Genomic DNA, 27,968 nt, shown 5'->3' with positions numbered 1-27,968 from the left:
ATGGTCTGCTCCATCACATGTCTCTGCCACTTCTTCCTCCTCATGGGAAGGGCTCCTCACACTCTTCCATTGCTCTAGCACAGGGTCATTCCCATAGGAGACTGTCCATGAACTTCTATGACTTGAGTCCCTTCCACAGGCTGTTCTCATGAATTCATCCCGTGTGGGTTCCAGTGGAGTCACAGGTCCTGCCAGGACCCTGCTCCAGCACGGGCTTCCCATGGGGTCACAGCCCCCTTAGGCACACCCACCTGCTCTGGTGTGGCTCCTCCAGGGGCTGCAGGTGGATCTCTGCTTCCCCTGCACCTCCCTGTGCTGCAGGGGCAGAGCTGCCTCACCATTCATGTTCTCTCTCTCCTCCACTGACCTTGGTATCTGCAGAGCTGTTCCTCTCTCACATTCTCTCTCCTCTCACACCTCCAATTGTCCTTGTGTAATACTTTTCTGCCCTTCTTAAATTCATTATCCCAGAGGTGCTGACACTGCTGCTGGTGGGCTCTGCCTTGCCAAGCAACTGGTCCATCGTTACTTTAAAAATGTGTAAGTTTTTGCCATGGATATGAATTAAAGCCTTTTCAGCCTTCTGGTCTGTTTGTTAATGATGAAGATGCAACAGAATTAATTTTTTAAACTTGAAAATGTAAAAATTAATTGTTTCAACATCAGAAATAAAAAAATTCTATTGAGATCACAAGTCCTATCTTACCTTCTGAAAGATTTGAGGGTTATTTTTGCATCTCTTTGAGAGGAATAGAAAAACGGTACTGTCACCGCTTTTGGCATTATTTCAGGCATAGGACTGCCTGAAAATTAGAAACAGATAGGTGTTTGTATTCTCTCCACTGTGTCCTTAGCCCTCAAAGGTTAAGGATGATTTATCTATGTTTAAGGTAGGATGGAACAATAGTAATAACAACTGTAAAATTTTCAAAATCATCAGGATCCTACTTATTTTTAATGTATGTCTTTTGTGAAGTCTCAATAGCTTTAGAAAAGGCAATAGCAATAGAAGTGAAGAGTGGAATGTCACAGCAAAGACAGAGGGACTCTTACATCTCATGAACAATGCTGGCTTTTAGGATACAAGCAAATCTGATAGAAGCAATTTTATATGATTTCTTGTATGTTATTCTGGCTTGTGCTCCTAAGGCATCAGCCAGCATGTACTTTTGCCCAAAATGCTCTTTCAAATGGAATTCAATCTCTATCCTGTAACCTGGGCACCTTCCATGTCAGGTAGCTCAGGTATGAGCACATTTGATAGTGCTTCTGTGCAGGACAGGAGGCTGGAGCCAGGACATTCAGGTGAGATCTCATACAAAGAAATATTTCTAATGCATCTTTCAGCAAGGGCCTATTTTGGTCTTTGAATACAGCAAACATTAGATTTCTGATTCAACAGCTTCAGGGGAACTGTAGCAAGGGAAAGAGAGTTCCAGTTTGTGGTGATTATTCATGTGCAGACAGACAGGTTCTGTGTCTGGGCTCTTGGCTGAGTCTGGTGGATTATTCCAGTCCTTGCAGCCAGAGGCAGCTCATTTGGCATTATTTTCTGGTAACTTTTCCAACAGCCTCTTTTATCCACAAGTGCCAAGCTGCCAAGGACTGGAGTGGCCCAGTCTGAACCAGGCACTAGCCAGCCCATGTCTGTCTGAGTCCTGGTGGTGATGATGAGGGAGAATGGCTCCAGCCCAGGCGTTCCTGTTCCTCTGTCTGCATTTGCCTGTGCCTGGCTTTGGCTGCTGCTGCCTGTTCTGGGAGAGTCTGGCATTGCGTGGCTGGGTGCACTTCTCTTTCAGCCAGCACAGCCACACTGCCAGAGGCAGACTTTGTACAGGGAATGAAGGGGAGAAATGCAGAAGTACTGACCAGTGTTAAAATGATCCCATCAGCATGACTGTGGTAACTCCTTGATGGCCCTGTGTTACATCCACAAGAAGTTCTGGGTGTCTTTTCAGTGGAGATCAGCTTCAGATCAGCAGATCAGCAACAGATATTTTGTGCCTGAATATCTGGGAATTTGAAAATGTAAATGGAAATATATGCTTAGAATACATATATAGTTAACACAAATATATTTTTAAAGCCCTGTTATGAACAGCCTGATTGAGGAGTGAAGATCTTACTGATGAGCTTTGTGGAGTATGCTTCAGGAATTACAAAGAGGCTTTCTTGATTGCAGTAGAAGCATTATAGAACTGTAAAAACTACAAATAACTGTGGCGGCCTCAGCAACTTCTGACTTAATCTACAGGCAGCTCTTTGGCTCAAGAGCAATAGATGGGAAATATTATTTATATTTACTGCAATATTAAAACATGGATATTTATCTTTTAAGGGTACCATTATGCTGTAGCTTCATGAGTTTCTGTTGGTAATTAAGCAGTCACCTTTTTTTTTTCCTTCAAGAACTTTTGGATTTTAAAATATTATTGGAATGTTCTTGTTGTTTCAAATGTAGTGGGCTTTCTTAATTCCTTCAAATCCCCTACAGCCTTTTAGATTCAGGAAAAGTTAACTCCATGAGAGAAAGTCAAATGCTTCTTCACAGCAGTTCACTCTTTGCTAATTCCATTCTTTGGAATAGAAAATGTACCTTTAGAAATAGTGCAAGCTTCTGAGTTTGAGGATTACTAAGAAGAATATGAAGACTTCTACAGTTACTCTTTACTTTTTGCATTTTTCCTTCATTCAATAAAAATGCCAGTTTTGTTTGTTTGTTTTAAGGGGACAGAAAAAAGCCTATTCTCTTCAAAATAGCATAGTTAAATGAAATACTATTGTTCATGTGTGCCACTCCCCTCTAGTGAATAAAAGTGGAATTGCTTCATGTCATGCCATTGACCCCCTAGCTGCAACTAGATTATGGAATTTTTCTTTAACTTTTGATGACAGATTGTTATCTTTCTTTCAGTGGAACAATGTGAACTTTTTTCTGCTTTTTCTATTAAGGAAGAAATAGGCTTTCATTGCAAAGCATACTAAATTTGTTAAATCCTGTCCTTTGCACACACACACAGTGCCAAAGTAAATATAAAATGAACTTTAACAAGAGCAAAACTGTGCTATTTATTACTCTTCTGTCTATAGATCACTGGGTTTGAGTAAAGTTTCATGCTCTTGCCCCTGCTTACATACATAAAGCATTTATTTTAACAATGTTTACTTTTTCCTTGATAGTTGAATACATTTTTGGTGCGGTAATCTTAACTCCTGCATGATAGGTTGATGTTTGCTTTATTAAACCTTTGAGTAATTGACACCGGAGCTCGAGTTGTTTGGTCACAGATGGGTGTGCAGTTCTAGATAAAAAATCTATCCACATATTTTCACTTGGATGTTTTTGTTGAAGAGGTAACAGGGTAAAAGAGAGTTACAAAAATGTTGTGTATGTGATAAATATTCTGTCAAATGTCAGCTAACAAGTCACCAAGTGTGAGATTTCTCTGGCCAGAGACCAGTCAAATAGCTCAGCAGTCACCCTAGTCTGAACTCTGTACTTATCAGCCATGGAGAGAAATACATGCATTTAGCTTTCCATTTGTCATCTAAAGTACACAGGTAAAATATGCTCATAGTCAGAAGTTGATTGTTTCTATTTACTGCACAGGACAGATGTATCAAGCTAGAATGAGATGAATCCTGTATGGGGTGGTCTTTAAAAAAAGATCAGTTTGTGTCTGGTTTTTTGCCCATTAAGTGTGCCCTTAATTCATATAATAAATGTGTCATTAATCAGTGGTACTGGTGAAAACAGCTTTTTCTTTTACATTGACAACCAAATTTAGTCAATTAGAATTGCACCGGCTGTGAAGGTCACAAGTCTAACAAAGTAAACAGCCTGAAGAAGTTGTATGAGATGTAGAAGTAGTGAACCCTAAATCAGCATAAAAACTGATGTGAGGCAAATGTATGCAGAAAAATATTTCATAGGAAAAAAGAGCATAGATCCAAGATCTTTCTAGTTATGCCTAAGAGATGCAGAGGTATGCTGAGACTAGAATTTGCTCCTTAGAGCTCCATATTTACCATACACACACATTAAAACTGACCCTAGACATCCACCTACCTGAAGCTTAAAGAGCAGAATGTATGAATGAACTGAAAGGCCAGGTGTAACACATTCTCTTTTTCATATGCTTGCTCTTTTCTGCTACGCAAAGATGCAGTTCACCCTTGTTCTTAAAGGATGGTAGATGTTTCTTGTAAAGGTTAAAGCACTTTTTTTTTTTTTTTTTTTTTTTAAAGAGGAATATTAAAAATATGAGGCAAAGTCCCATGACATCTAGTTAGGCAAAACTCACACTCAGATTTGGTGATTATAACTTTTTTTCCTAATGTGCTGTACTATACATTACTACATCTCTTTAGTTTCTTACGTTGTAACAAAGGGATAAACTCCTGTTTATTATTGCACAGCATTTTCAAACCTCTGCTTTATAAATATTATTGTGAAATTGTTACTAAAACTGATCTTTTCTCTTTTCCAGAGAAATCAGTGCTTGCCCAGCCAACATTTGTTTTTGAAAAGAAGGACCGTTCTTTGAAGGTAAAAAGCTTTTTTTTCCCCCTTTTCATTATTGATAAAAATTGTTGAGAAATAGAGATTCTATAGACAATTATCCTAGCAGTAGTATAAGATTTTAGCCCTGGTTAGCACTTGTAATAAATAGTCTGAAAATAGAACAAGGAAGAATAGGAAACAGAAGCAAGACTTAATGCATATATGCTGGACTGTTATACTTTGTGTCTCTGTCTAGACAATGATTGTTCTATTTCCTTGACCTTTCCATGCTTATTTTTTTTTCCAGCGGCCAGCAGAAGACCCAGTTTGCAAAGCTGAAAATGGTAATGATCACCTCACTGAAACAGCATAATATAACTGGCTTATCCATAGGTCCTGTAAAAACAGTGTTTGGACTTCTTCTGTGAGCAGGGGTAAATCCCAGTTACCAGACTAAGATTTTGTGGGCTCTAGAGCCCCCTGTTCTGTCCTAATATATATGTCCCTGTCTTCCCTCAAGAGTTCTTCCATCTTACCTCTCATATTTATCAGAAAGACAAGCTCCAGAAGCCCTGAAAATTGACCAAGTGTACTCATCAGCTGTATGAACTAACTGCCTCTTTCTTTTTGCGTGGGTAATGTTATAATGTAGTTCCTCATTCTTACTGTTTTCTGAGCCCATGGGCTGTGAAATGATTCTAAGTACTGGCTTTAGGTTCCCTGAACTTAGTAGAAGACTCCCCAGGGCGTTGTTACAGGTGTTGACTTAGATTCCAAAGCTCTCTTGCTCTTATGTACTGCCTTAAAGCTGAAATCCCTCCTGGAATTTATTTTGTTCAGGTTTTAATTCAGTGTCATAACATGGTGATGATGCCTCCTGCTGAAAATATAATGTAATTAAAATTATATTTTCTTTTCTCTAGATTTCATTAGCTGTTCCAGAAAACGTGCAAGATCATCATCTTTGACTTTCCAGAAGTCTAACTCTCAGCCTAACACTGGTATGACATTTTACCTCCATTCATGTTTTGATAGGAGTTCTGTATTCTTATCTGGCAAAGAAAAGAATGAATTCCCCCATCTAAGAAATGTTTCTGCATTGTATGCATGCTTCAAGTCATGAAAACTTAAAACATTGATACTTGCTGGTAGTTTCCAATAAACATGTTTTTAATTAAAAATATATTATTTTTTCCATACTTACATAATACTACATAAAGTAGTGAAAAACCTAAAAATTGTATATAATTTTCCTGAATTGCTCACACAGTCAAGGGAGGATGAAGTCTGGAAAGGAATTATATCCCTGGATTCTGGAAGAGCTCAGTGTTCCCTGGGCAATCCTTTAAAATGTAAAGCTGTTTCCGGAAGGGCCCCTCCTACAGTCCAGACATGACCTGACAGGGAAGGCTCATTAAGGACTGTGTATTGTCTCCGTGGAAATGAACACAAATCACTGAGGCTACTGTGCAGAAGGACTGATCTGTATTTTACGATCTTCATTTAACATATGGATGGTACCAGAGAGGTACTTGTGAATTCAGGCATTAATTGTGTATGGTGTATTACTTTTTTTAATCACATCTGAATGTACCTAAGAGGACTTCAGCTAAGTTTGGTTTACTCTAAAAGTTAAATTGGGATAGATATGTGAGAAATTTTAGGGTATGCCCGTACCAAAAAATAAGGCAGAGTGCAGAAGGAAGCTGGAGTGTTTTCTGTATTGACTGCCCACACTGTTTAAGTGATAGGTCACTGTCTGGCTGTGTTTTGAACCCTTCCACCTGGCAGTCTCCAGGACAGAGCTGATACAGAGAGGGTTAGCTGTGTGCCTGAGCCAGGCTGTGCTGCTTGGCCTGAGTGACATCCTGGGGTCAGCAGCATAGACATAACCTAACAGGCGGGTAGCAGATAATGATTTATTCTACTGTCAGTGAAAGCATGACATCAGCCTGGCTAACCCTAAAACTGGTCTTTTTTATTCTCCAAACAAGTAATAATTTAATCTCTTATTCTTTTAGATACAGCTCTCACACAGCAAAGAGGGAGATCATCTTCATTTAACATCCTTTCTACTTTCCCTCCCTCCCAGACAGGTAAATGAAAATAAATATTTACATAGAAAAGCAAGTATTAGCTAAAATAAAGATGTGTGCAGAAATGCTTTTCCTGCAAGACAAAGCTGAAGTGTGTTGGACTAGTCTGGTATTTAGATGGGAGAAAGGATTATTTTAGAAGGAGGACTGGCATTTCAACAGAAGATAAAGGGTTTTTTTAATAGTTGGGGAATCCTCTCAGGCAGGGGTGGAATCTTTGAGTAATTTAAAATCATGCATTTATGGAGTGTGATACATATTATACTTAAAAAAAACAAAATGAAAATATGGTAATTACATGATATTTTGCTTGTAATATAATGGTGACTGTTCCTACAGGAATATAATTTTATGTCTGAGGAGCATGTTTTCCACCTAACCAGGGATCCAGGGAATATCCTTACTCTTAGCACTAACAGGAAGGATGAAGTGGTCTCAAATCCTAGTCTATGTCTCTTACCAGAGACAGGTTCTTGGCAGACACTGGTGTAGAGGATTTCTAAATAATGTTAAGAGTGCACAGCATTTTAATAGCAGCAAAACACACTCTTGCAATGAAAAAGTGGCGATTGTATGTAGTGTATCAGTTGTGCCATTCTACAGGACATGGTACATGTTTGGCATTACACCCTTAAGGGGAAGGCAGCACCCAAGATTTACAAATCTTGGGTGGTCACAGTGGAAAGGAATGACGCAAGTCAGAGGTTCTGCAAAAACTTAAAAAGTTTTACTGGTAGATTACACACTTGACATGATAACTGGTATAAGTCCTGATCTTCTATTCTAAGCACATGGAGGTGGGTTTTGGATGAAGGGTTAAGGTGAAAGGGAAGAGAGAGAATTAAAGAGGATTAAAGAGGAGAAGAGGATAAGCAAGAAAGAGAGAAAAAGAGATCACCATGGTGATGGTTCCAGCATCAGCATCAGTCCAGCTGAAGGCAGGTCTAGGATCCTGGGACACACACCCAGGCTTCACAGGGGTTCCTTTGTATAGAAGGGTTTCCCCACCCTAGAGATGAGTTTCTCTCTTTTTATGCAAATCAGTTCTCATGTGCAGTTCATTTTTTCTGGAAATGGGTCAGAGGCCTTGGGAGTCTTGGGTGGTCTTGATGCCCCTGCAGTCCATGCCCGCTTCTTGGCCTCATTCCTGCTGTGCTGTGCTTATGGTTGTCCTGGAAAAGTGCTGCCCTACCTCTGTATGGCACCTTCTGCAGCCACACCCTGCACTTTCTCACTGTGAGTTACTACCAGAAATCCTTGGTTGGCTCCACAGCTTTGGATCTCAGTGACATAAAAATTATCCCCCTTACCTCCTAGGCTTTTACAGCATGGTTGCCATGATCATCTCACTGGTGTTTGATATCTTTATTAAAACAGTGAAAGCATCAATAGAGCATTGCCATCATTCTATTAAGTTACGAAGGCCTTTTCAGCAGAGCAGGGCAGGATTTATGTATTTGTTTATTTATTCGTATGTATTTGGGCCTCAATCATCTTAAAAATGCCTAAATCGTGACCAGGTAGCATTCAATGTTTCTACAAAACAGGAACACCTATTTTTAAAAGATGAAGAAAGATTTTGCATTAAAAACATTCATTTATATCCAAAAGACTGTGACATAGCCAGAAAACCTCTGGTGCTCTCTCGTGCCAAAGTCTGCCCACCTGTAAAAACTGAGACAGTAACAGTTAACTTGACAATCTTTTTCAGATGGATATGTTGGAATATTGCTCAGGTACTACCAAAAGAGGGAGAGGATACAGAAATACTAATTAATGGTTAAAATTTGGGTTTACTTATTTAATTTTAAATTCCTTTTCTGTAGTAAAGAAGAACAACATATTCATGAGCACAGCTCTTCTTCAAAGAAATCCTGACATTATTAAAAGTGCAAGAGAAGGTAACTATCATTGTAATATTTATTCACTGTAGCACTACAAAGACATCCTTTATAGATACAGAAGACAAAAAAAGAACAGCTCTTCTCCGTACTGAATAATAGGCTTGGTGTCTTTTTGCAGTTCATAACTTATTTGTTTGACAGTGTAAATGTCCTATGAACTCTGGTCTCACCATCTGCTCTGACTACTTATTTCCTGAGTGAAATGAATATAATCTTCTGTAGTGAAATTTCACATTTGTAACGGAATACTCTGCTCCTGGAGAAGGCAATGAAGAAAACTCTTGGCATCTGAGGATGCAGAATTAAATCTGAAATGCCGTAAGACAGATCTAAAACAAAGTAATAAATATAAGTATAAAGATATACTTAAATATATAAATACAAATATATTTTGTAAGTACAAATAGAATATTTATGTATATAACACATTACTTTTTTATCCTGATAGGATAACACATTGGTTTCACTGCAGAGTTATGTATTTTAGAAACCATTACAGTTTTTCAGAATATGAAGTAAGTAAAGAACAGTAAATATTATTTTTAAATGTGTTGAAAGTTTCAGTTAAGAGGCAAGACATATAGGTATGAATTAGATGTGAAGAAAAAGTATGTGTTTAAATATTTTGTCTTTGTATTTTGCAAGGATCCTTGTCACCAAGTCATTTGTGGAATGTCATTAGACCTGCCACTTTACAGCCCCCACAAGCCCTGACCTGTCCTGAAATTCCTGTAGTATCTCTAATGACAAAGAAAGAAGCATGTGTTCAGGTAAAAAGAAAAATAATTTCACTGGAGCTCAAATTAAGGAAAAGAAAACACCAAACAAAAACACCCAAAACAATCAAAACCAAACACCAAACAAACTGGTGCTGTTTTAAAGCAATTAATTAATTAATTAATCATGCAATTACTTAATCATGCATTAAAATGCATTATTTTCAAGAAAGTTCCCTTGTAAGTTTCAGTGGAATTGCTGTATCACTGACATGATGTGAAATGTTAAACTCATGCTGACTGTATTTGAAAAATTATTTCTTCTCTGCAGGCTGTCTTACCTCTCTGATATCAGGGTTCTGTGGGGAAATCAGCTTTGGGTGTTTTGGATTTTGTTTATTTAGGAAATGAGATTTTAGGATTTTAATTGAGGGCACTGTTTTAGTAGACAGCTGGAAGAAGCTCTGCCAACTACCATATGTATTATCCATATCTCTATCTGTGTATCTTTATACCTTAGTGACTCTGGATTCTAGCAATCTGTTACTAGCAGATTAATTAACTAATCTAATTAATTAATCCATTTGATTTTATTATTTCTAGCTATCTGAAGACAGCTCTTATTCATCCACTGAGAATTCAGTAAATTCCAAAACAGCAGTGGGATCATCTATTACCATGAGTCTTTCCAGCTCTCAAAAGACACAGTAAGATTTTGTTTATTGTATTTCTACAGCATCTTGTCACTTGGCTGATGGCATGCCCTTTCATCAGCTATGTCTAACACGGTACTAAGCCCATGCTATCTCTACCCTAACAGGGCTCAGTGCTGTTTGTGGGTGGTGCCAAGATTTGTGTCTACTGACATAAGCCTCATAAGCCATAAAAAATGGACTCCTAACTATAATTAGTCTCTGTAGGACAGGTGGTTTCTCACTAGCAACCAAGCCAGAAGCTATACGGGGTTTGCCATCTCTCTTCTGACTCCATGTCTGCTGCAGCTCATAAAAAAGTGCATAGAAACTCAGGAAATTTCATTCCTTTGAGGAATTACCAATATATTTCAGCATATTGGACACAAGAAGCATAAAGAAAAAAAATACAGGATTGATTTGGAAGACCAGGTGAATGCTGCAATTAATGCTCTACTTTCATTCACAAAGTAGAATTTCTGGCATGGGAAGCTATCTGTGGTGACTGTGATACGCTAGCGTTTTTGTGCAGCACAGACTTCCAGATTTCTGTGAGGAAGCTGACATCCTTGGACTAGGATGTTTCCCCATCCTTTTGACACTGTATGTGATGGAAAGAGCCCTGTTCTTGGAGATTAATCGGATTCTAAGTAAAAGCTTGGAAAACTTGTGTCATAAGTGACAGAAATAAAATGCTGGGAAAACACTGGCTTCTAGTTCAATTTCACACAAGGTTTTGCTTGGGAAACAGAAAGGGTTCAAAGCCTGCACTGAGCAGAAGTCATATTGGTGCAAAAGTAGGCTATTACCTCTCTCTGGGGACTGACTCATCAGAACTCTAGGTCTGTGGTTGTCTTGTGGTATTAATACTGCTTGCTGATGTTGATGAGGGTTATTTACCTGGAAGTTGTGAGCATCAGGAATAGACTTGGTATCACTTTTGATGATAGAGTGACTTTTTCAAAATTGCTAGGGCCACAGATAATAGATTTCTAATGTTGCTTAATTCTCCCTCCTACACAAGGAGGGCACAGAATATGTAAATTGCAAAGGAGTCTATGCCAGTCTTCTACAGGGCTAGATGGACCACAGATAAAGGTTGTGATGCACAGTGCCAGGGCTCTAAGGAGGCGGGAGATTTTTAGATACACAAGCAACTTAGATTCTTAACCCTTATCAACAAAAATAACACCATTACAGGGCAGATGCTTGCTGTGATTTTGGAAGAACCAATCTTTTCTATTTCATTTAATGCCGTTGTGATGCCCTCTGAGGACAACATGTAGCCACAGAGCATACTGGGTTTTTAGGAGAATCTGTTGGTAATGCATGCATTAGAAAAGCTAAATCTGCCGCTGTTGGTACTTTAATTTTATTTAGCTTCTGTCAGCCGCACAATATCTAGGAAAAGATTGGTGAGTGACTTTCTCCTGTGAAGTAGAGAAATGCAACACAGGGATTCAGTGCCAACAATTTACTTAAAGGTACTTAGGGTATTGCTTTCCCTTGTCTTTTTTTTTTCCACAAACACCCTGCTCGGGGTGTTTGTGCCTCATGAATTCTGTATAGCACAATACTAGTTCTATTATAATCATGGTAAATGTTGGTTCCTTTGGCAGTTGAAAACTAGTTTAAATACTACCAGATGCCTACTGCTCTTCTGAGATTGCAGGAAGATATAAGTACTGTTCTTCTGATCCATATTAAGTGACTATTGCTGTAAAATACTTAGGTAAAATCTTTCTGGCATAGCTGTTTTCTCATCAATAATAAACAAATGATTTTATTAAACTCTGTATACATGCTGAACAATAAGTGAACATTGCAGCCAGACCTCCTCATTGCTAAGAAGACAGCTTTTTAGGTTTGCTTTTAATTTCCAATCCAGGCATAACTGTTGACATTTAGCTGTAAAACAAACTGCAGAGATTGTTTGGCCTGCAGACATCTCTCTCACTTTTGCTTCTCTTCCACATCTTCATCTATCCATTATATGATTCTGTGGAGACGTGAGTGAAAATACCTTGTTATCCCTCTGCAGTTGCTGCAGCTGTCCATGTTCCATGCAACCGCTAATTTTCATTTCCTCGGCTGACTATAATAATGAACTGAAAAGGAAAAAAATCCAGTTTGTTGATTCTGATTAAAAGCTTAGAAAGCTTGTATCATGAGTGACAGAAATACAACAGTGGGAATACAAAGGCTTCCAATCACATCAAGTCAACATTGTACTAGGATTTGCTTAGAAAACTGAAAGGGTTTGAGACCAGCCCTGGAACTGGCGGCTACTCAGACCTTTTTGAAACTCTTAGAAGGCCAGTACCTGAATCTATTCCCCTCTCATAATCCCATTCGAGTCTTTTATCCATATTTCTACTCCCATTGTTCCTTGTTAGTGATCATTCCCTGGTATCAGTGACTATGTTTTGTATCTCCGTGACAATGCCATCCCTGGGGCAAGAACACTTTGCATCCCTGACAGTGCATACCTGACAAGAACACTTTGTTCTTGCCATACAGCAACATAAGGCTATTTAGGTTTTAATAACATTTTAAGGCTGACACTTCCAGTTAACTTTCTCTTAAAAAGAGAACTGATTGCACTGATTAATTTTTCTTAATTTCTGAATATAATAAAAAAAATCTGAATATAATTAAAAGAATTTCCCACATTTTTTTCTTAGAAATAAGCCTCTAATTCTTGGTTTTTTAGCTCTTTTGGGGTGCTGTCCTTAAGCTGCTAAGGGAACAGCCTAGAAGTAGCAGTTGAAATTTCAGTATGGAAATTGGTCACATTCCAGTGAATTCTATTGATGAGGGTAAGGATAAAAAAACCCATTAACACACTTCAGATTTCTTGTTCATGGCACAAAGCATGCTTAGAAGCTTTAAAGGCTGAAACGATAAGTATTTTCTGTTTTGCTTCTAATCTTAGCAACACATCAGGCATGCGAATGCTAAGGAATATTTTTGTCATTAAAAAAGATTGAGAGAGGTAGTACTCAGTAAACCCTTCATCCTTGAAGAGATTTCAAGCACACTGTAGTTGTGAACAGAGAAACTATTTTAGAGGAAATTGTCAAAGTTCTGCCAACAAACCCAGCTAATTAACAGGAATATCCTCTACATGACATATGTTATGTTAAGCCCTCCCAAGAGTGATAAATACTGTGAAATGGAAGTTAGTGGTGCTGAAAAATGCAGTTTGTGATACAGTGTCAGGCTGTCTTCCTTCTAAGTCATCCTTTTGGAACAGAAAGTGAAAAGAACTTTCATAGTTTTGCCTATGCCAGCAAGATGTGCAGGATTAAGCTCTACAGAAAGCATAAATAACATGTAACCCCTTCATAAAACAAACAAACCCAAAACCCAGAAAAACAAACGCCCAAAAAAACCCCAAAACCAAACCAGCAGCAGGAACAACGTCCACATAAAGGAGTTTACAAGGACTTTTCTAGTGACTTTTACCAAAAAAAATGAAACCTGTTAATTTAAAGTGGCTATGTAATTAGCAAGTCAAATCACAAATCTACTTGTATAGAATATTCTTCAATGTAATCTCTAAAATTTAGTTGGCCAGTACCAAAGGATTGCAAGTATTGAGTTCTCTTCTTATTTTAAGTATATCTATAGAACAGGTAATTGAAAAATGAAAACACTTTTCTCTCTTATTTTAACTCATCTTAAGCCATCTGCTGTCACATCTATACATTTTTTCAGTGTCTGTGTTTGTATGTGAATGCAGTGCCTTCCTGCACTTCCAAGATTTAAGGAGGATGATGAAGGAATGCCTGTAAGGCACCAGGGTGTGCATTATTCAGCAGAGCACTGGAGAACTTGAAAGGATAGCTGTTAATTGTTGGTAGTTCTTTGGAGGAGCAAAAGGAAACAGGGAAACAAAAGTAACTCATTAAAATTTCTGGAGTAAGACACTTCTCTGAGGAGAAATGGCATGCTGTTTTGCTGCTTGTTCTTTGCTCTAAGGAATATCCTCAATAATCTTAATGAAATGCTGTATGATACTCTGTTCCTTTTGTGAAATGTTCCGTAAAGAATATTCTCAGATTCTCTTAAAGAATTTGTGATTCTTTATCTGATTACTTACGTGATTACTTTTTTCTTTTTCTTTAATGTTAGGTGTGGTGAATCTTTAAAGTGCTTTAAATAGCTTTAAATCACACTCTCATATTATTTTGTTCCCACAGAAGTCAGTTGCTCAAAGAAAGAAGTCTACAAAACAGTAGCAATTCTGATTTTGTGTTCGGGGAAAACATGGTTGAAAGAGTTTTGGTTGGATCTGCACATACCGGGAGACTTTTTATCAAGGTCAGTGTTCTTAAGAGTACAAGTACTTTTTCAGATATTAGTTCTTTTTAGGTCCTTCTTCTTTTAAAGATCTGAGTAAATATGGTTCCAATGTCTCTTGAGGATAAAATATGTAAGGATTTGCTGCTGGAGGCACAGGCATTCTTATCTTCACCACACTTCTGTTTTTTGACTTGAAAAAGAGGCTTTTTTATCTATTCCATGTGAAGCAGAGCACCCACAATCTAAGATAAAAGAATATGGTTCCTACTGCTCTAATTAACTTCCCTTGTAACTGTAAAGAGGTTGTCTGCCTGAAGGGAAGCCTACAAGAAAGCTGAAGAGAGACTTCACAGGAGCGCAGAGTGACAGGACAAGGGAAAATGGCTTCAAACTGACGGACAGTAGGTATAGGTTCAATATTAGGAAGAAATTCTTCTCGTTGAGGGTGGTGAGACTACAGTAAAACATTTGGCTGGAAATGCACTGTGGATGCCCCATCCCTGGAGGTCATCCAGGGTGACCATCCGAGGCCGAGCTGGACGGGGCTCTGAGCAACCTAGTCTAATTAAAGGTGTCCCTTTGCATTGCAGAAAAGTTGGAACTAGATGATTTTTAAGATCTCCTTCAACCCAATCCTGTGATTCTGTGATAAATAACTACAAGGGAAAAATTTGACACCCTAGAGAGTGTCCAGCAGCAGCAAAACTGAAGGGCCTCAGCAACTTCCTCAACAGACAAACAATTAATGAAGATGAAATATTTGCAAAATTTAAAGCATGTTGTGCATGCTTGTGAGGCAGCTTAAGTTCTGAAGGACTCTAGGACAAAAAAGGGGTTCCCGAGCTGAGAACTGCACCACTGAAAAAAGAATTGAAATTAAGATTTTAATTGAAGTAGGATGAAGACTGTATGGTTATCTGCCAGGTAAAAAGCTTGGCAACCATAGGTTTGGGCTATACCTTCTGGCAAAGATTTATTTATAAGGTAGGAGTTGCAGCACTGAGCATTGTCAGAAGCCACAAGCATTTATTCAGACATGCCTAAGAAAATTTATATGCAAAACTGAAGGTGATAGAAATTTTTAAGCTCTCTGAGGTTAAGTTTGTGGTGTCTGAGAGTTTTAAACTACTCTTCTGAGACTCTTCTTCTTCTGAGTAGTTTAAAACTCCTATAAGCTTGAACTAGAAATAAACCAGTACGTTAACATCTGAATTCTTCAGTGGTTTTAAATACTAGTCCAGGATCCACACAAAGAGGTCATTCTTCTCAGAGGAAGAAATGTACTGATTCTATGATAATAATGTTCCTCTTGAGACTGAAATGGTATAATCTGGGCTGGTTTTACTCTGAAGCTATTAAAATTGCTAATCTTCAGCCTAGCATGGATTAAATGATTGAATGTTCTGTTTGATATGAAGTAACATAGCCATTTTTAAAAATAGGAATTCTTATTTCCCCGCTGTTTTTCTAGAGTCCTGAGAGGCATCCCAGGCTGTGTAATGAAGTTGATTTACTCAAAGGAGAAATAACATTCATGTCCACAGGATCTTCTCATGTCAGGCCACAAACAAGTAAGCATACTTAGCAAACAAGCACCATTAGCTTTATTATTATATCTAACTGTATTTTAGAGGATGTCAAATGAGTGGTGGTCAGTAATTTTCATCTGTTCTCAAGATACCCGGTCATGAGTATGCTTAGAGTATGTGCCAAAATCTATATTCAGAAAGCAGGTAGAGTTTGTTTTATGACATGTGAACTGGAACTTCAGAAAGCATGATCTGAATTACTCAAGAAAAAATTACAGAGTACAGATTATTATTATTATTATGCTTAATGCCCTCTCTGCCTCAGTGTTTAGTGGGAAGATGGCTTGTCCCAGGACAACTGTTCTCTTGGGTTGGTTGATGGTGCCACAGAACAGAATGTACTGTATTTGACACTAGCGAGGCTACACTTCGAGTGCTGTGTCAGTTCTGGCCCCTCAGTTTGGGAAGGACGTTGGGATGCTGGAGTGCATCCAGAGGAGGCAGCGGGGCTGGTGAGGGGCTTGGAACACAAGCCCTGAGAGGAACGGCCGAGGGAGCTGGGGGTGTTTAGCCTGGAGAAAAGAAGACTCAGGGGTGACACTACAACTCCCTGAAGGGTAGCTGTAGTCAGGTGGGGGTTGGTCTCTTTCTCCAGGCAGCCACTGACAGAACCAGAGGACACAGTCTCAAGCTTCATCAAGGGAAATATACGTTGCATATTAGGAAAAAACTTTTTCACTGAAAGAGTGATAAAGTACTGGAACTGTTTTCCCAGGGACGTGGTGGAGTCACCATCCCTGGATGTGTTTAAAAAAAGACTTATGTGTCACTTGGTGCGATGGTTTAGTTGTGGTGCTAGTGAAGGGGTTGAACTCAATGATCTTGAAGGTCTCTTCCAACCTTGTAATTCTGTGATTATTTATTGTTTGGAAAAAAGTGCAGTAACCTTTATGAATGCCTTATGGACCACATTGTTGAATTAAAATTTTAGGCTGTCTGCTGCTTGCATTTTTCAAATTCTCGTATCTTCGTTATTTTGGATCATAATTGTGGGACTGAAAGTTCTATACAGACAGATTTCAGGGCTGGTTTGTGACTCTGGTGTGAGATTTTCTACTAAGCAAGCCAGGTAAACCTAGGCTATGAGGGAGTCCCCAGCAGCCCCTGTTGTGATCATTATTGACAAATTCTGCACTCCTCATTACTAAAAGATTTTTTAGATCCTATGATTTGTGTAAGCTTTCTTACAAGTAAGAAATTCTAAATATAAAGCCCTCAGAACATGTGTATAGATTATGCAAAGATACAGAGCTTTGTAACAATATTGATCCTTTCAAATCTTGTCCTCTGTGTTCCTGTTAAATATTCATTGTATATGTGTTATTATTCTGAATATTGGGATACTAGGCATAACAATATATCAGATGAGTTTAATTTGAAAATTAGCTTCTAAATATTTAGGCCTTGTTTCTGATTGTTTCTGTTTGTCCCTTGGGACAGACATCTGCAACTATAAACAGCCCTGTTCAATTCTGTATGAGCCTTTTTAGTGAGGTACTTTGTATTCCTGTCTTTTCCTCTAATGTTTGTTCCTTTGGCCCAAAACTTATTAATAACAGTAAACAATGTCAGATACCACAGGTATTACTGAGGTCACATCCTGTGTGACCTGTACTAGTTTTGTTATCCTAAAAATATTCCCAAAATATTCCCTGTATAGATAGAATGTCTTTTTTTTATTTTTTTCTTTACAGAAAGACCTTTGTTGAGGAATGCAACACTAATTGAATCAGCAGCTGCTTGTGTTTCCAAGCCAGTGGAGAAAATTCTGTTAGATAAAGTTGAAGTTATAACTGGAGAAGAAGCAGAACAAAATGTATTGCAGGTGTGTATTTCATAAAAGCTTGATGGTGAGTAGTTTAGTTGTTAAAAAGAACATCTAGATCTATTGCAGATGCAGCAATCTGAAAACAACTTCAATTTATATTTTAAATTTTTGCTTTTTTTTTAAGCTATGTCTCAGCTAACCCATTTTTTTTTTAAGTTGGAGCATTCTTTTTCATATTATATTTGCTCATTTTGTAGTCCCTTTTAGCAAATGACTATTTCAGTGGTATTTTATAAGCCTCTGCATAGTATACTAGCTGTAACCACAACCTTGGAACTGGAAGTGATTTGAGTGAAGATGGGGTTTGTGAAAAAAAAATTTTGGGGAAAAAAAGCGATGTGTTGTTAAAGTGATTTTATAGTTCAGCTAAAATAGCATTTATCGTTCCAACCTGGCGGGCAGGGTGTATCTTTTTATTCTTTGTCTTCAAAATATTATTTTCTCAGAAAATAGAAATTGTGATTTAAAAAATCTTACCATTATTTTATTTTTGATTAATTCTTCTGTCTTGGCAGACCACAGAAGTTTTACTGGTTTTAGAGCACTACTCTTCTAGTAGCAGTACTGGTATCCTGCTGCATAACATTTGTAATGAGTGAGAAAATAAGATTGTACAACTTTTGCAACAAATTTAGATATGCTGGTGGATATCACAGACTGCTGCTACACCTAAAAACACAGCAGCAGCAAAACTGAAGGGCCTCAGCAACTTCCTCAACAGACAAACAATTAATGAAGATGAAATATTTGCAAAATTAAACTGGGACTCATGCTGAATGTTTTCTATTATGAGAAAAGAGTTCACAGATCTAAGAGCCCTTTCATTTTAAGTAATAAAGGTGAAATATCTATATATTTATGTATAGATAATATCTGTGTACCTTTGTGCACATGCAATGTAATACATGGATGTATTAAAAGCTGTATCAAAAGTTTTACAACCGTAAAGTTGTAAAAGTAAAGTTGTTATTTTAGAGCCAATAAAACTAGCATTAGCTGGCACTTTTCATCATATATTTCTCTTTCAGATTAACTGCAAGCTCTTTGTATTTAATAAGCTTTCTTTAAGTTGGACTGAAAGAGGCAGAGGATCCCTGAGGCTTAATGACACTTCTAACAATAAGCATGGAATGTTGCAATCAAGGCTAAGTATGAGTTAAATAATGAGATATACCATACAGAAAACACCGAATAACTTGTGCTATTGTTGGCCAGAGTTTATTTCAGAACATTTAAATCTGAGAAGATTGTTATATTTAAGTCAGATTGCTGAGAATCTTTTTACGTGATAAAGTTCTCTGCATTACAGACTGAGGAACTAGGCTCACATATATTGTTGGATTCTGTGTACTTCTCTACTGCACTGTGTCTGCTGCAGTAGCTCAGTCACCAGTCTAACAGTCTGCTCTTTGTTGGTTCTGCTTTTTCAGCAGCTCTGTTTCAAGACTCTTTTGGAATGTTGTTACTGTGCTGTTACTTTTTTGTACTGTATTGCACAGTTTCAGCAGATTATTTCCTTTGTGTGCCAGACATACTGAAAGAAACGAAAATATTTGGATATTTAAAAAAAATCTCACTATATCAGTGTTTTATACCAAATTAAAAGAATAATTGATGAAAATATTACTTGTATACAAGTGCTGGAGAAAACAACTGCAGCATATCTTATTAACCTTCTTATTTTAGTTATGCGAAATCAAGGTAGCTTGAGACTGATTCTCAACACCCAACTCTGGGAACAAATGGTTATAAAAAGAGCAAACAGAAAGAGCCTGTGCTTCACTGCAACAGATCAAGAGGACCATTCTATTCAAGTATTTCTAACTCAGGTGAGTAGGAAAAGACAGCTTTACCCAAAACCCCACTTCATCTACAATTCAGAAGGGTTGATGAAGGTTGGTTTTAGCAAATAGCCTTCATGATCTATCAGACTATGCTCCGCTTGGATGTTACATGGCTTTTATTATGGAATGTGTTAGAATGATATTTCAAAAAGACTGGTGTGATGATATGATCTAGCCTTATGACAGACATTTTCAGACTCTGGTTCACATACCACCAATGGCATGGGTATCATTCCAGTAACATGCAGAAATGTCTCTTTTTTAATGGAAGGAATACACTGACAATTTCTTCACAGGTAGTTAAAATTTTGTAAGTTACATGGCTAAAAGGCAGCAGCTTTCTGCCATGGTTCTCAACACAGCACCTGAAATAAATCCATCCAGTGTAGGACCTCCATTTCTCAGTTGAGAAAAATACAGAGTTTCAATATCCCCCTGTGTAAGACAATAGTCTTGGGAACCCTGATTTTCTCCAGCAAGGGCTAAATTGGAGATGGAAATGTGCTGGACTTATTTTCAAATATAAAGCACTTATGTCCCAAGTTTGAAAGTGAGAACATCCACATGAGTTTAAGGATGTTTACAATTTCCCTAGTAGATCTTTCTAGGAAGGATTCAGCTTGCTGGGAAAGACAGATAGTTCCAGGAAGTGTCACATATCATACACAAGCAAAGCACCATGCACTGTATATGCAAGTAATGTAAATCTATCACTTCCTAACAGGGAATAGCTTAACTATGGATGTGCTGGACTGCTGGTCTGCATGTGAGAATTAGAAATGTCCTGATTTCCAGGTGCTGCACTGTTTTCATAGGGCATGTAATTTACATTCTATAAAATTGTCTTGGCACTACTGAGCAGTAAAAATAGACATGTATGAGGTCACAATATATGAGAGCTATATGGGTGTGGCAAGGGTTGTAGTCACTGAAGAGGCTAGTACCCATCCCTATAGTATCCACCTGGTGACTGTATATATTAACATGTCAGGGCTTTCCTACTTCCAGAATCAAGCTCAGGAATCATCTGCAATATCAAATACTCTATAAAAACTGAGTTGTTCTTCAGGAAAAGTAATTCTATAGCTCATGTATCTTGTAACTATACAGAAAATAATCAACAGCTGCATATAAAGCTCAGACCACATAAATAAACTTAACATTATTTGTATTGGCATTAGTATTTGGATGTTAATTATTAATTGTGAATCTTCAGTTGACTGTTTCGATTAGAAGGGACAAAATACAACTCTTTCATTTTTAAAATTAATTTTTAAAAATAGAGATTTTTATCTGTTGTTTTTGACTTTATACATTTTATGTTCTGCAGGCAAGCTCAAAAGACACTGAACACCTGTATGCAGCAATACATCATCGTCTTGTGGCCTTGCGAAGCTTTGCTGAGCAAGAGCCAGATGCTCATCAAGTAGACACAGAGTCAGAAACAGCTTTTCAGCCATTAAACTGTGATAGTGATGATGAAGATGATGAAGAACTAACTCAAGTGAGCAGCACTGGATCTGGTAAGTGGAGGTTTTGCTGGAAATGTGTAATCCTTTCAGGGTATTTGCTTAAAGTAATGAAAATTTGACTTTTTTCTTTTTTTTTTTTTTTTAATGCGGACTGTAACTTTTATCTGATACAGCTATCCCTTTTTCAGGTAGAAATAGGGTAATTCCTTTCAGTATTCTGACTTATTACTGTTAAAATGTAAGATTTTGTCAGCTCAAGTACTATACTCGATCTACACATATTTCTAGCCATGGAATACCCTTGAAAAATGCTTGAGCGTTAAAAAAATTTTATATTATCAATAATTATCTAAATGCTTTATCAGTATATTTCAGTAGAAATGACTAGAGATGTTGAGATACTGCTTTTACCTTGAGTAAATGAAGAATGAGTCCATTCACATCAGTGAGTAGCTTGTTGCTAAAAGCCTGGAGCACAATGTGTTTACTAATATATTTATAGTGTCATGGTTAACTTAATTTAAAACATGTTCCTTGATCAGCTGTAACGACTAGGAAATCTGCAGGACAACATTTACACACCAGTTCTGCCAGCTTTCTTCATCATAACAAAAATATGGGTTTCTCAGAGAGAAAAATGCCACTAAAATAAGATACTAATGCCTTAATTCTTCTTTTAATGTAACTCACAACAGGGCTGCAGTCACATTTGCAGACAGCAAGGCAGAAAGAACTGTTATACTTAAAAGCTCTTCTATCCTACCAAAAGAGAAGTCATATTTCTGGAGCAAATTCACTGCTTGTGTCAAACTGCTACAGCATATACAGGAGCTTCCAATTAGGTGTGGTTTTTCAATAGAGGGACTCCATCAAGCAACTTTGAGTTGTTGCTTACAGGATTAGTTTCCCTCTGCAACTAGGTAACATACTGTCCCTATAAACATTCCTTTCAACAACTATTCATCAAGCATCAAGAAATTAACAGTAACAGCTATAAGTACTGTTTCCCTAAGGAAACAATTTTTTCTTTCCTTTTATCATAGAATCATAGAATGTGCTGAATTGGAAGGTACCCTTAAGGATCATCGAGTCCAACTGCTGGCACTGACAGCACACCCCAAGAGTCATACCCTGTCCCTGAGAGCATTTTCCAAATGCTTCTTGAACTCTGCCAGGGTGGTGCTGTGATCACTGCCCTGGGGAGCTGCTCCAGTGCTCATCCACCCTCTGGGGAAGAACCTTTTCCTGATACGCAACCTAAACTTCCACTGACACAGCTCCAGGCCATTCCCTTGGGTGCTGCCACTGGTCACCACAGAGAAGAGATCTGTTTCTGCTCCTCCTCTTTCCCCTCATGAGGAAGCTAAAGACCCCCTTATCCAGGGACAACAAGCCAAGTGACCTCAGCTGCACTTCATACAGCTTCCCCTTAATGCCCTTCACCATCTTGGTTATCCTCCTGATAGACTGCAATATCTTTACATCCTTCTTATATTGAGGTGACCCAAAACTGCACACAGTTTCTGATAACTTGGAAATTTTGGATGGAGCTTGATTTCTTCCCAAAATTCCTAATAAAAACTTTTCAGGAAAAGAAAAAAAAAAAAAAAAAAAGGAAAAAAATAAAAAAGAGGGGAAAGGTGTTTTCAAAGCAGTGTAGGAACACAGATACACAAGTTAAATATTTATTTTGGTTTGCACAGACTTCTGATAAAAATATTCAGATGGCAGCCAGCAAACAGACTCTGAAATGTGTGAGGTGTTGTTTTCCCTTGTCCTTTCAGTTTAACCATCTGTGCCTCATTTATTCCAGTTTGTAACAAGAGTTTTAACAATCCCTTTCAAGCACTTTTTTAATGGCTTCTAGCTCTTCTGCTTATCTTAATCTCTTCTCAGAGCCACAAGGTGCTAATTTGCATGCATTTCAGTTACTGAAGTCCAAGTCACTCTCCACCTTCAGGTATCCAAGTCATTCTCCACTTTCAGACATTCAGTCTCACTCATGAGTGTCCCTGGAGCTCCCTTTACCAAAATGGAAGAATAATAGGCCTTAAGGGTTTTGAACAGGAAGAGGTCAGTTTTAAATATCAGCATAGAAATGTCCATTTAGATACAAGAGAACAGAGCCTGGTTTTTTAAGAGCATTAGTTCTAATTTTTAAAATTTCATTCTTTCATTTTCATTGAAGGGTGTATGTGAATAAGTAATCTTATTTTTATTGATCTAACTCAGTTTGAAGATTACCGCTCCTTAAGAATATATAAATGTTAAGAAGCCTACGTCCTCAGGGACTGTTTCTTTACAAGAGATAAAGAATTTACAAAAACTGCCTCCATTTTATGTCATTCCATTCTATTTGTTTTTTCTCATCCCCCCCGCAGTGGTTTTCTTTTCTTAATATAGCAATTTCCTACTTATTAAAATGAACTCACAGAGTTGCCTAGATGATGTATTTCATGACACTGTAAAAGACATCAAAAATTAGATCTTTATTATTCTTTTCAAGAATTGTTTTTAGTGCTTAAGACTGAAGAAGAAAGCAAATATGATATACTTAGTAAGTGAACTATGGACGTTTAAGTGATTCTGTATATTTGCAAGACTTCGTTGTAAGCATTCTTTTACAGAAAATTCTTAATCTACAGTGTGTTAATGCTATATACAGACAATGTATAAAGTAGTAGACATTTTTGTATGATTTTATGAGTCAGTATAGACATTTATTCCAATATTTTTAAAGTTCCTAGTTGAATTGCTTTAATTTCAAGTAGAGATATTAATTTCATAAAGTCCATAAAGAAAAATTTGCTGTGCCTGACATTTTTATCAGATGATATTTCACCAGTTACAGCCTGAATATTTTTGCCAACAAAATGCCCTAAGTGGAAAGAAAAAGAACAATTAATCTTTAAATAGATTTTGTGATGGGATGGGATCATTAAGACTTTGGAAAGTATTTAGCATTTCCCTTTGTCTACAAAGTAGCTGAGGAAGTGAATTTAGACTAACGAGTAAACTTCTTGGCTAAGTCAAACAAGTAAAGTACCTAGGTGGTACAAAGATGGCACTGTCACTAGGCAAAGAAAAGTTTTATGCATTACTTCTTATACTCCAGCTTGCCAATCTGAAATCTTATAACTTCATCCTGACTGAAAGATCATCTCTTTGGATTGAGGTGTCCTTTCTGTAATTTTAGAAGCTCTTAATCTTACTTAATCGTAGAAGCTATTAGAATGAATTCAAAGGTTCTGCAGTCTAGGACTAGGTAAGTCCCAAGAAGTCTCTCCATACCCAGCCACAGACATTATGAGAAAAATCACAGTGTGCAAAGACATAAGAGTGTATCCCATATGGATCCACAAAGCATTGTCTGGATTTTCGAGACTACCAGTATCGAGAGTCAGTAGTCTCCAAACACCAGAAGTGTGTTGGTCCGAGAACCAGATAGTATCATAATATAGAAATGCAAAAGTACATGCATTTGCAGAACTGAAGAATGTTTTATTTTAGGGACATTATCTGGTCCACTATACATGTACTTCCCATCTCAGTTTTATTAGGACTCTCTCTTATGCTGGAGTTTACCAAGATTTAAAATGTTACCAGAGCTTTATTTCTATTTTGAAGTAAAGTACTTTTAAAGTTCTTAAAGGAGCTACTCTTCAGCAACAACACAGTATCTCTGAAAAATTGCTTTGTTTGGCATTTCTTGTCAACTTACTTTAAGTTCTTATCAATTGTTAAGGATTCCAAACTATAAAGCTAACACACACATACCTGATAGTGATTAAAACTGAGGAAGAAGGAAAAGTTAAGAATTAACTTCTTTGTTGGAGCTTCTCTATTCTTTTCAGCAGCCACCAGTAATATCTAAAGCAGAGAAAAAAGACACTCTATGATTGGTTTTAAATGCTCCCATATCAGGAAAGAGAAGGGGGAAGATCAGACTTAATATTCTGACAAACACAAGCTTTCATTTCACTTGTAAGAGATTTTAAACTCTTGGTAAGTACTTAGGGATGGCCAGATCGTAGCAGCAATTTGTAAGCAGATACTGTGGTAGTGGCATTATGTGTCTGATATTATTAGTCAGTTCTACCTACATGCTGCAGATGAGTCAAAGTCACAGAGATTATGCACCAAAACAACTTTCTCATAACCAATGAGCTGTTTGAAGATATGTTGGATTTCTCACAGTTTTCTAAGCATCTGTAACGAAGTCTTAAAGCAGTGTACCCTCCATAGAGTAAGATACTTTGCATCCTGGGTACACTGCCCTACCTAGACATCAGATTCCTTAGTGGTTTTTGTGCTTGTCTTTATTGACTTGGAGGGTCATAGGCTTCATTCACAATTCACATGCTCAAATATTTGTGAATAATCTTCTGTTATCTAGTTACCTATTTACTGAAATCAGGAACTGATCATATCCAAACTTTAACCTACTGCTTTGGTATTATGAAATGCTGGATTGTTTCAAAACATGAATATGCTCAAATAAGCAAGATTTTTTCAATAAATTCTTTTTCAGATCATTCTAGATGGAACCGCAGGCGGTCTGTTGTGTCTGTTGTCTGCTCATGATATCTGCCAGAGGTTACAACAGCTCAGTTGGGAACTCATCTTCCCAAAATGTCTAAGCTGACTCATCAATCCCTGAAGGGAGGAAATCAAATGAATATTACTTTATTACTTTTAAGTAGAGATTAATTTTAGAGACAGCTTAAATTTAATTCAATGAGAAAGAACTTCAGATGCACTATTGAGGATTCCGGGCAGCCTGCTTTTCATTGAGCTGTGAATAACACCGTGGCTTCCAATAGTCAAGAACAGTTACAGAGACTTTCAATTCTAGGACTAAATATATTTAGATACATTATTAGAGTAAGGAATTTTATAGGAAATAAGTACTTGTTCATCATATTGATGGATACTACCACATAAGCATGAACTAATAATATATGTGAACAGATATTTGTTACTTTTAATCTATTATTTAAAAGATACATTTGGAAAGCTTTAAATTTTGCTTCACTGAAAACATTTATTTAAAATTTTGTGATAACATTCAGCATCCTATTTGTAAGTGCATGCAAGCAAAACCTGGGGTAGTAGTTTAGCAAGACTAAGGCCTATGGAAAACTAGGTTTTATACAAGGGCTTTTATTTAATGTTTATTTTGAAAATATCTGGAGTGGTATACTTGCTGCAGAATTTTGTTTAAGGGAGAAGAACCATGATCTGCATCTTTCAGCTGTATGCACCAAAAGAATTCACCATGAAGTAAAAGCCCATTCTAAGGGCTGTGTGAGCTTTAAAATGTAAACATTAACATCTTTCTACCTGAACAAAAAAAACACCTGCACTTGTGTATACTAATTGTCCATTTGATATACACAAGTAAATGCATGCACAGTACAACAGGCTATCTACATTTTAAATGTGTGAGATTATCTGAGATTACTTCTGCCTTAGGTATTGCTATCCCTAACAGCATCATTCATTTGAGTATGTTACACATGCTCATGTGCACAATAATCCCAACAGTGGCCAAGACACTGTTGCTCTGTAAAAGTCATTCCACAAACTAATGCCTTCTACCTAAACATTTTTGTGAGAAAAAAACTCCAATTCACCTGTCAATTGAGACATGCAGGGTCATGCATAGTAACACATGCCACTTATGTTTCACGTTTTCATTCTGTCAGAAATAGAATTTGTCTGCAATCTCTCCACTGCCACTTCCCTGATATCCTGCATATTTGTCATCTTCAGAGCTGAAACAATGCTCTAAAATATCTCAAGTTCTTTTAATTAAGATAATTGTAATGATTTCTCAATCTAAAAAGCTGCAGCACACCTTATCAGTCAAGTTACAATTTAGTTTTCCCATCTGAACATGGTATGAAGTTCCAACAATACTAGTTTCTTCCTGAATTCTCAGTGCACTGCCAAGATTAGTATCCAGATGAAGCTGAAATGTTGTCTGGATTACACTGAATGTAACAGCCCACCAAAATTAGCACTGACATTGATTTATCATCTGGATGACAGTACCTTTAAGTTGAAATGGTTTTTTGCCTTCAGGAAAAAGGGAGTGCTTCCCAACAGAGCACCTGTGTCAAACAGTGAAGCATGGGGGTTCTCTTTTACTCCAGTCTGCCAATAACAAAAATATTGTTTCCATAATGAGCTGTACATTGTGTCCTTCATTACCAGCCTCACTCCTGACCACATCACATCACTGACCTTCATATTTCATTGCTGCAGCTCATCCTCAGGGACAAAGCTCCATGTTATAAAAACTCGGGCAGTTGTAAAACACAGCAGCCCTATGTATTTAGCAACAGGTCATGGTGATATGTTTGTCCTGGAGTTCAGCTGGCTATCCACTGAATGCAGCGTTTGATTTCAAAGTCTGTCCTGATAATAAAAGCTTTCTGTTTCTTTAAACAGGATTTAAGCACCTTAGTGACACAACACCCCTCTAAATTCTACTACAGCTGTAAAATCCTTGGTAAATGAGGGAGGTTTACAGGGCAGAGACAACAGAACTTTTTCAGAGACAGGACTTAAACTTTGTATTTTGCTCCCACAGCATACAGAACAAGGTTTATAAATAAAAGCTCTTTTGATCTGGTTGATATCAAGGTTGATGTTTATCAAGGTTGATAAATAAAAGCTCTTCCCAAGATCCTTACATGTATACAAGTATACATATAAACACACACACTCAAAACATAAAGCTTCATCTCCTAAAAGGTGAGAAGGAAAAGAGATGTTTATTTTAAAGACATTGGATACTTTGGTAATAGAGGAAAAATTTTTTTGCTCTTAAGAACCTAATTATGTGTTCTCTTCAGTCTCACTGCACTAAAATTCACTGTTCCTCAAGCCTGAAAGTACACCATTATGTAATGTATTAACTTGGTTTTAAAAATGTAGTTTGTCATTTTATGACACCTGGAGAGCAATTTCTGTGCCTCAGCAATAAACAGTTTTATTACCAGTTAAA

General features: G+C 37.4%; 1 protein-coding gene across 2 annotated transcripts in view; it reads left to right on the top strand.

Annotated features, from left to right (window-relative positions):
- Positions 1-27,968, top strand: part of RANBP3L (RAN binding protein 3 like) — a 33,272-nt gene extending 5,304 nt beyond the window's left edge. Inside the window, exons 2-15 of one of the 2 annotated variants that reach the window (XM_032744256.3) lie at positions 4,491-4,549; positions 4,812-4,848; positions 5,428-5,505; positions 6,526-6,600; positions 8,427-8,501; positions 9,150-9,274; positions 9,824-9,927; positions 14,118-14,238; positions 15,692-15,791; positions 17,504-17,634; positions 18,666-18,786; positions 19,324-19,466; positions 20,812-21,004; positions 25,485-27,968. In XM_032744256.3, the coding sequence (XP_032600147.3) occupies positions 4,491-4,549; positions 4,812-4,848; positions 5,428-5,505; positions 6,526-6,600; positions 8,427-8,501; positions 9,150-9,274; positions 9,824-9,927; positions 14,118-14,238; positions 15,692-15,791; positions 17,504-17,634; positions 18,666-18,786; positions 19,324-19,466; positions 20,812-21,004; positions 25,485-25,537 (1,415 nt within the window). In that variant the 3' untranslated portion in view covers positions 25,538-27,968. Of the gene's footprint in view, positions 1-4,490; positions 4,550-4,811; positions 4,849-5,427; positions 5,506-6,525; positions 6,601-8,426; positions 8,502-9,149; positions 9,275-9,823; positions 9,928-14,117; positions 14,239-15,691; positions 15,792-17,503; positions 17,635-18,665; positions 18,787-19,323; positions 19,467-20,811; positions 21,005-21,996; positions 22,539-25,484 lie in introns of those variants that run through there. The other variant, XM_032744257.3, reaches the window with a different exon arrangement.

The sequence above is a fragment of the Taeniopygia guttata genome, chromosome Z (assembly GCF_048771995.1).
Source record: "Taeniopygia guttata chromosome Z, bTaeGut7.mat, whole genome shotgun sequence".
Taxonomy (NCBI): Eukaryota; Metazoa; Chordata; class Aves; order Passeriformes; family Estrildidae; genus Taeniopygia; species Taeniopygia guttata.
The sequence above is the reverse complement of the archived record's forward strand: the minus strand, read 5'-3'. Positions and strand labels throughout refer to the sequence as shown.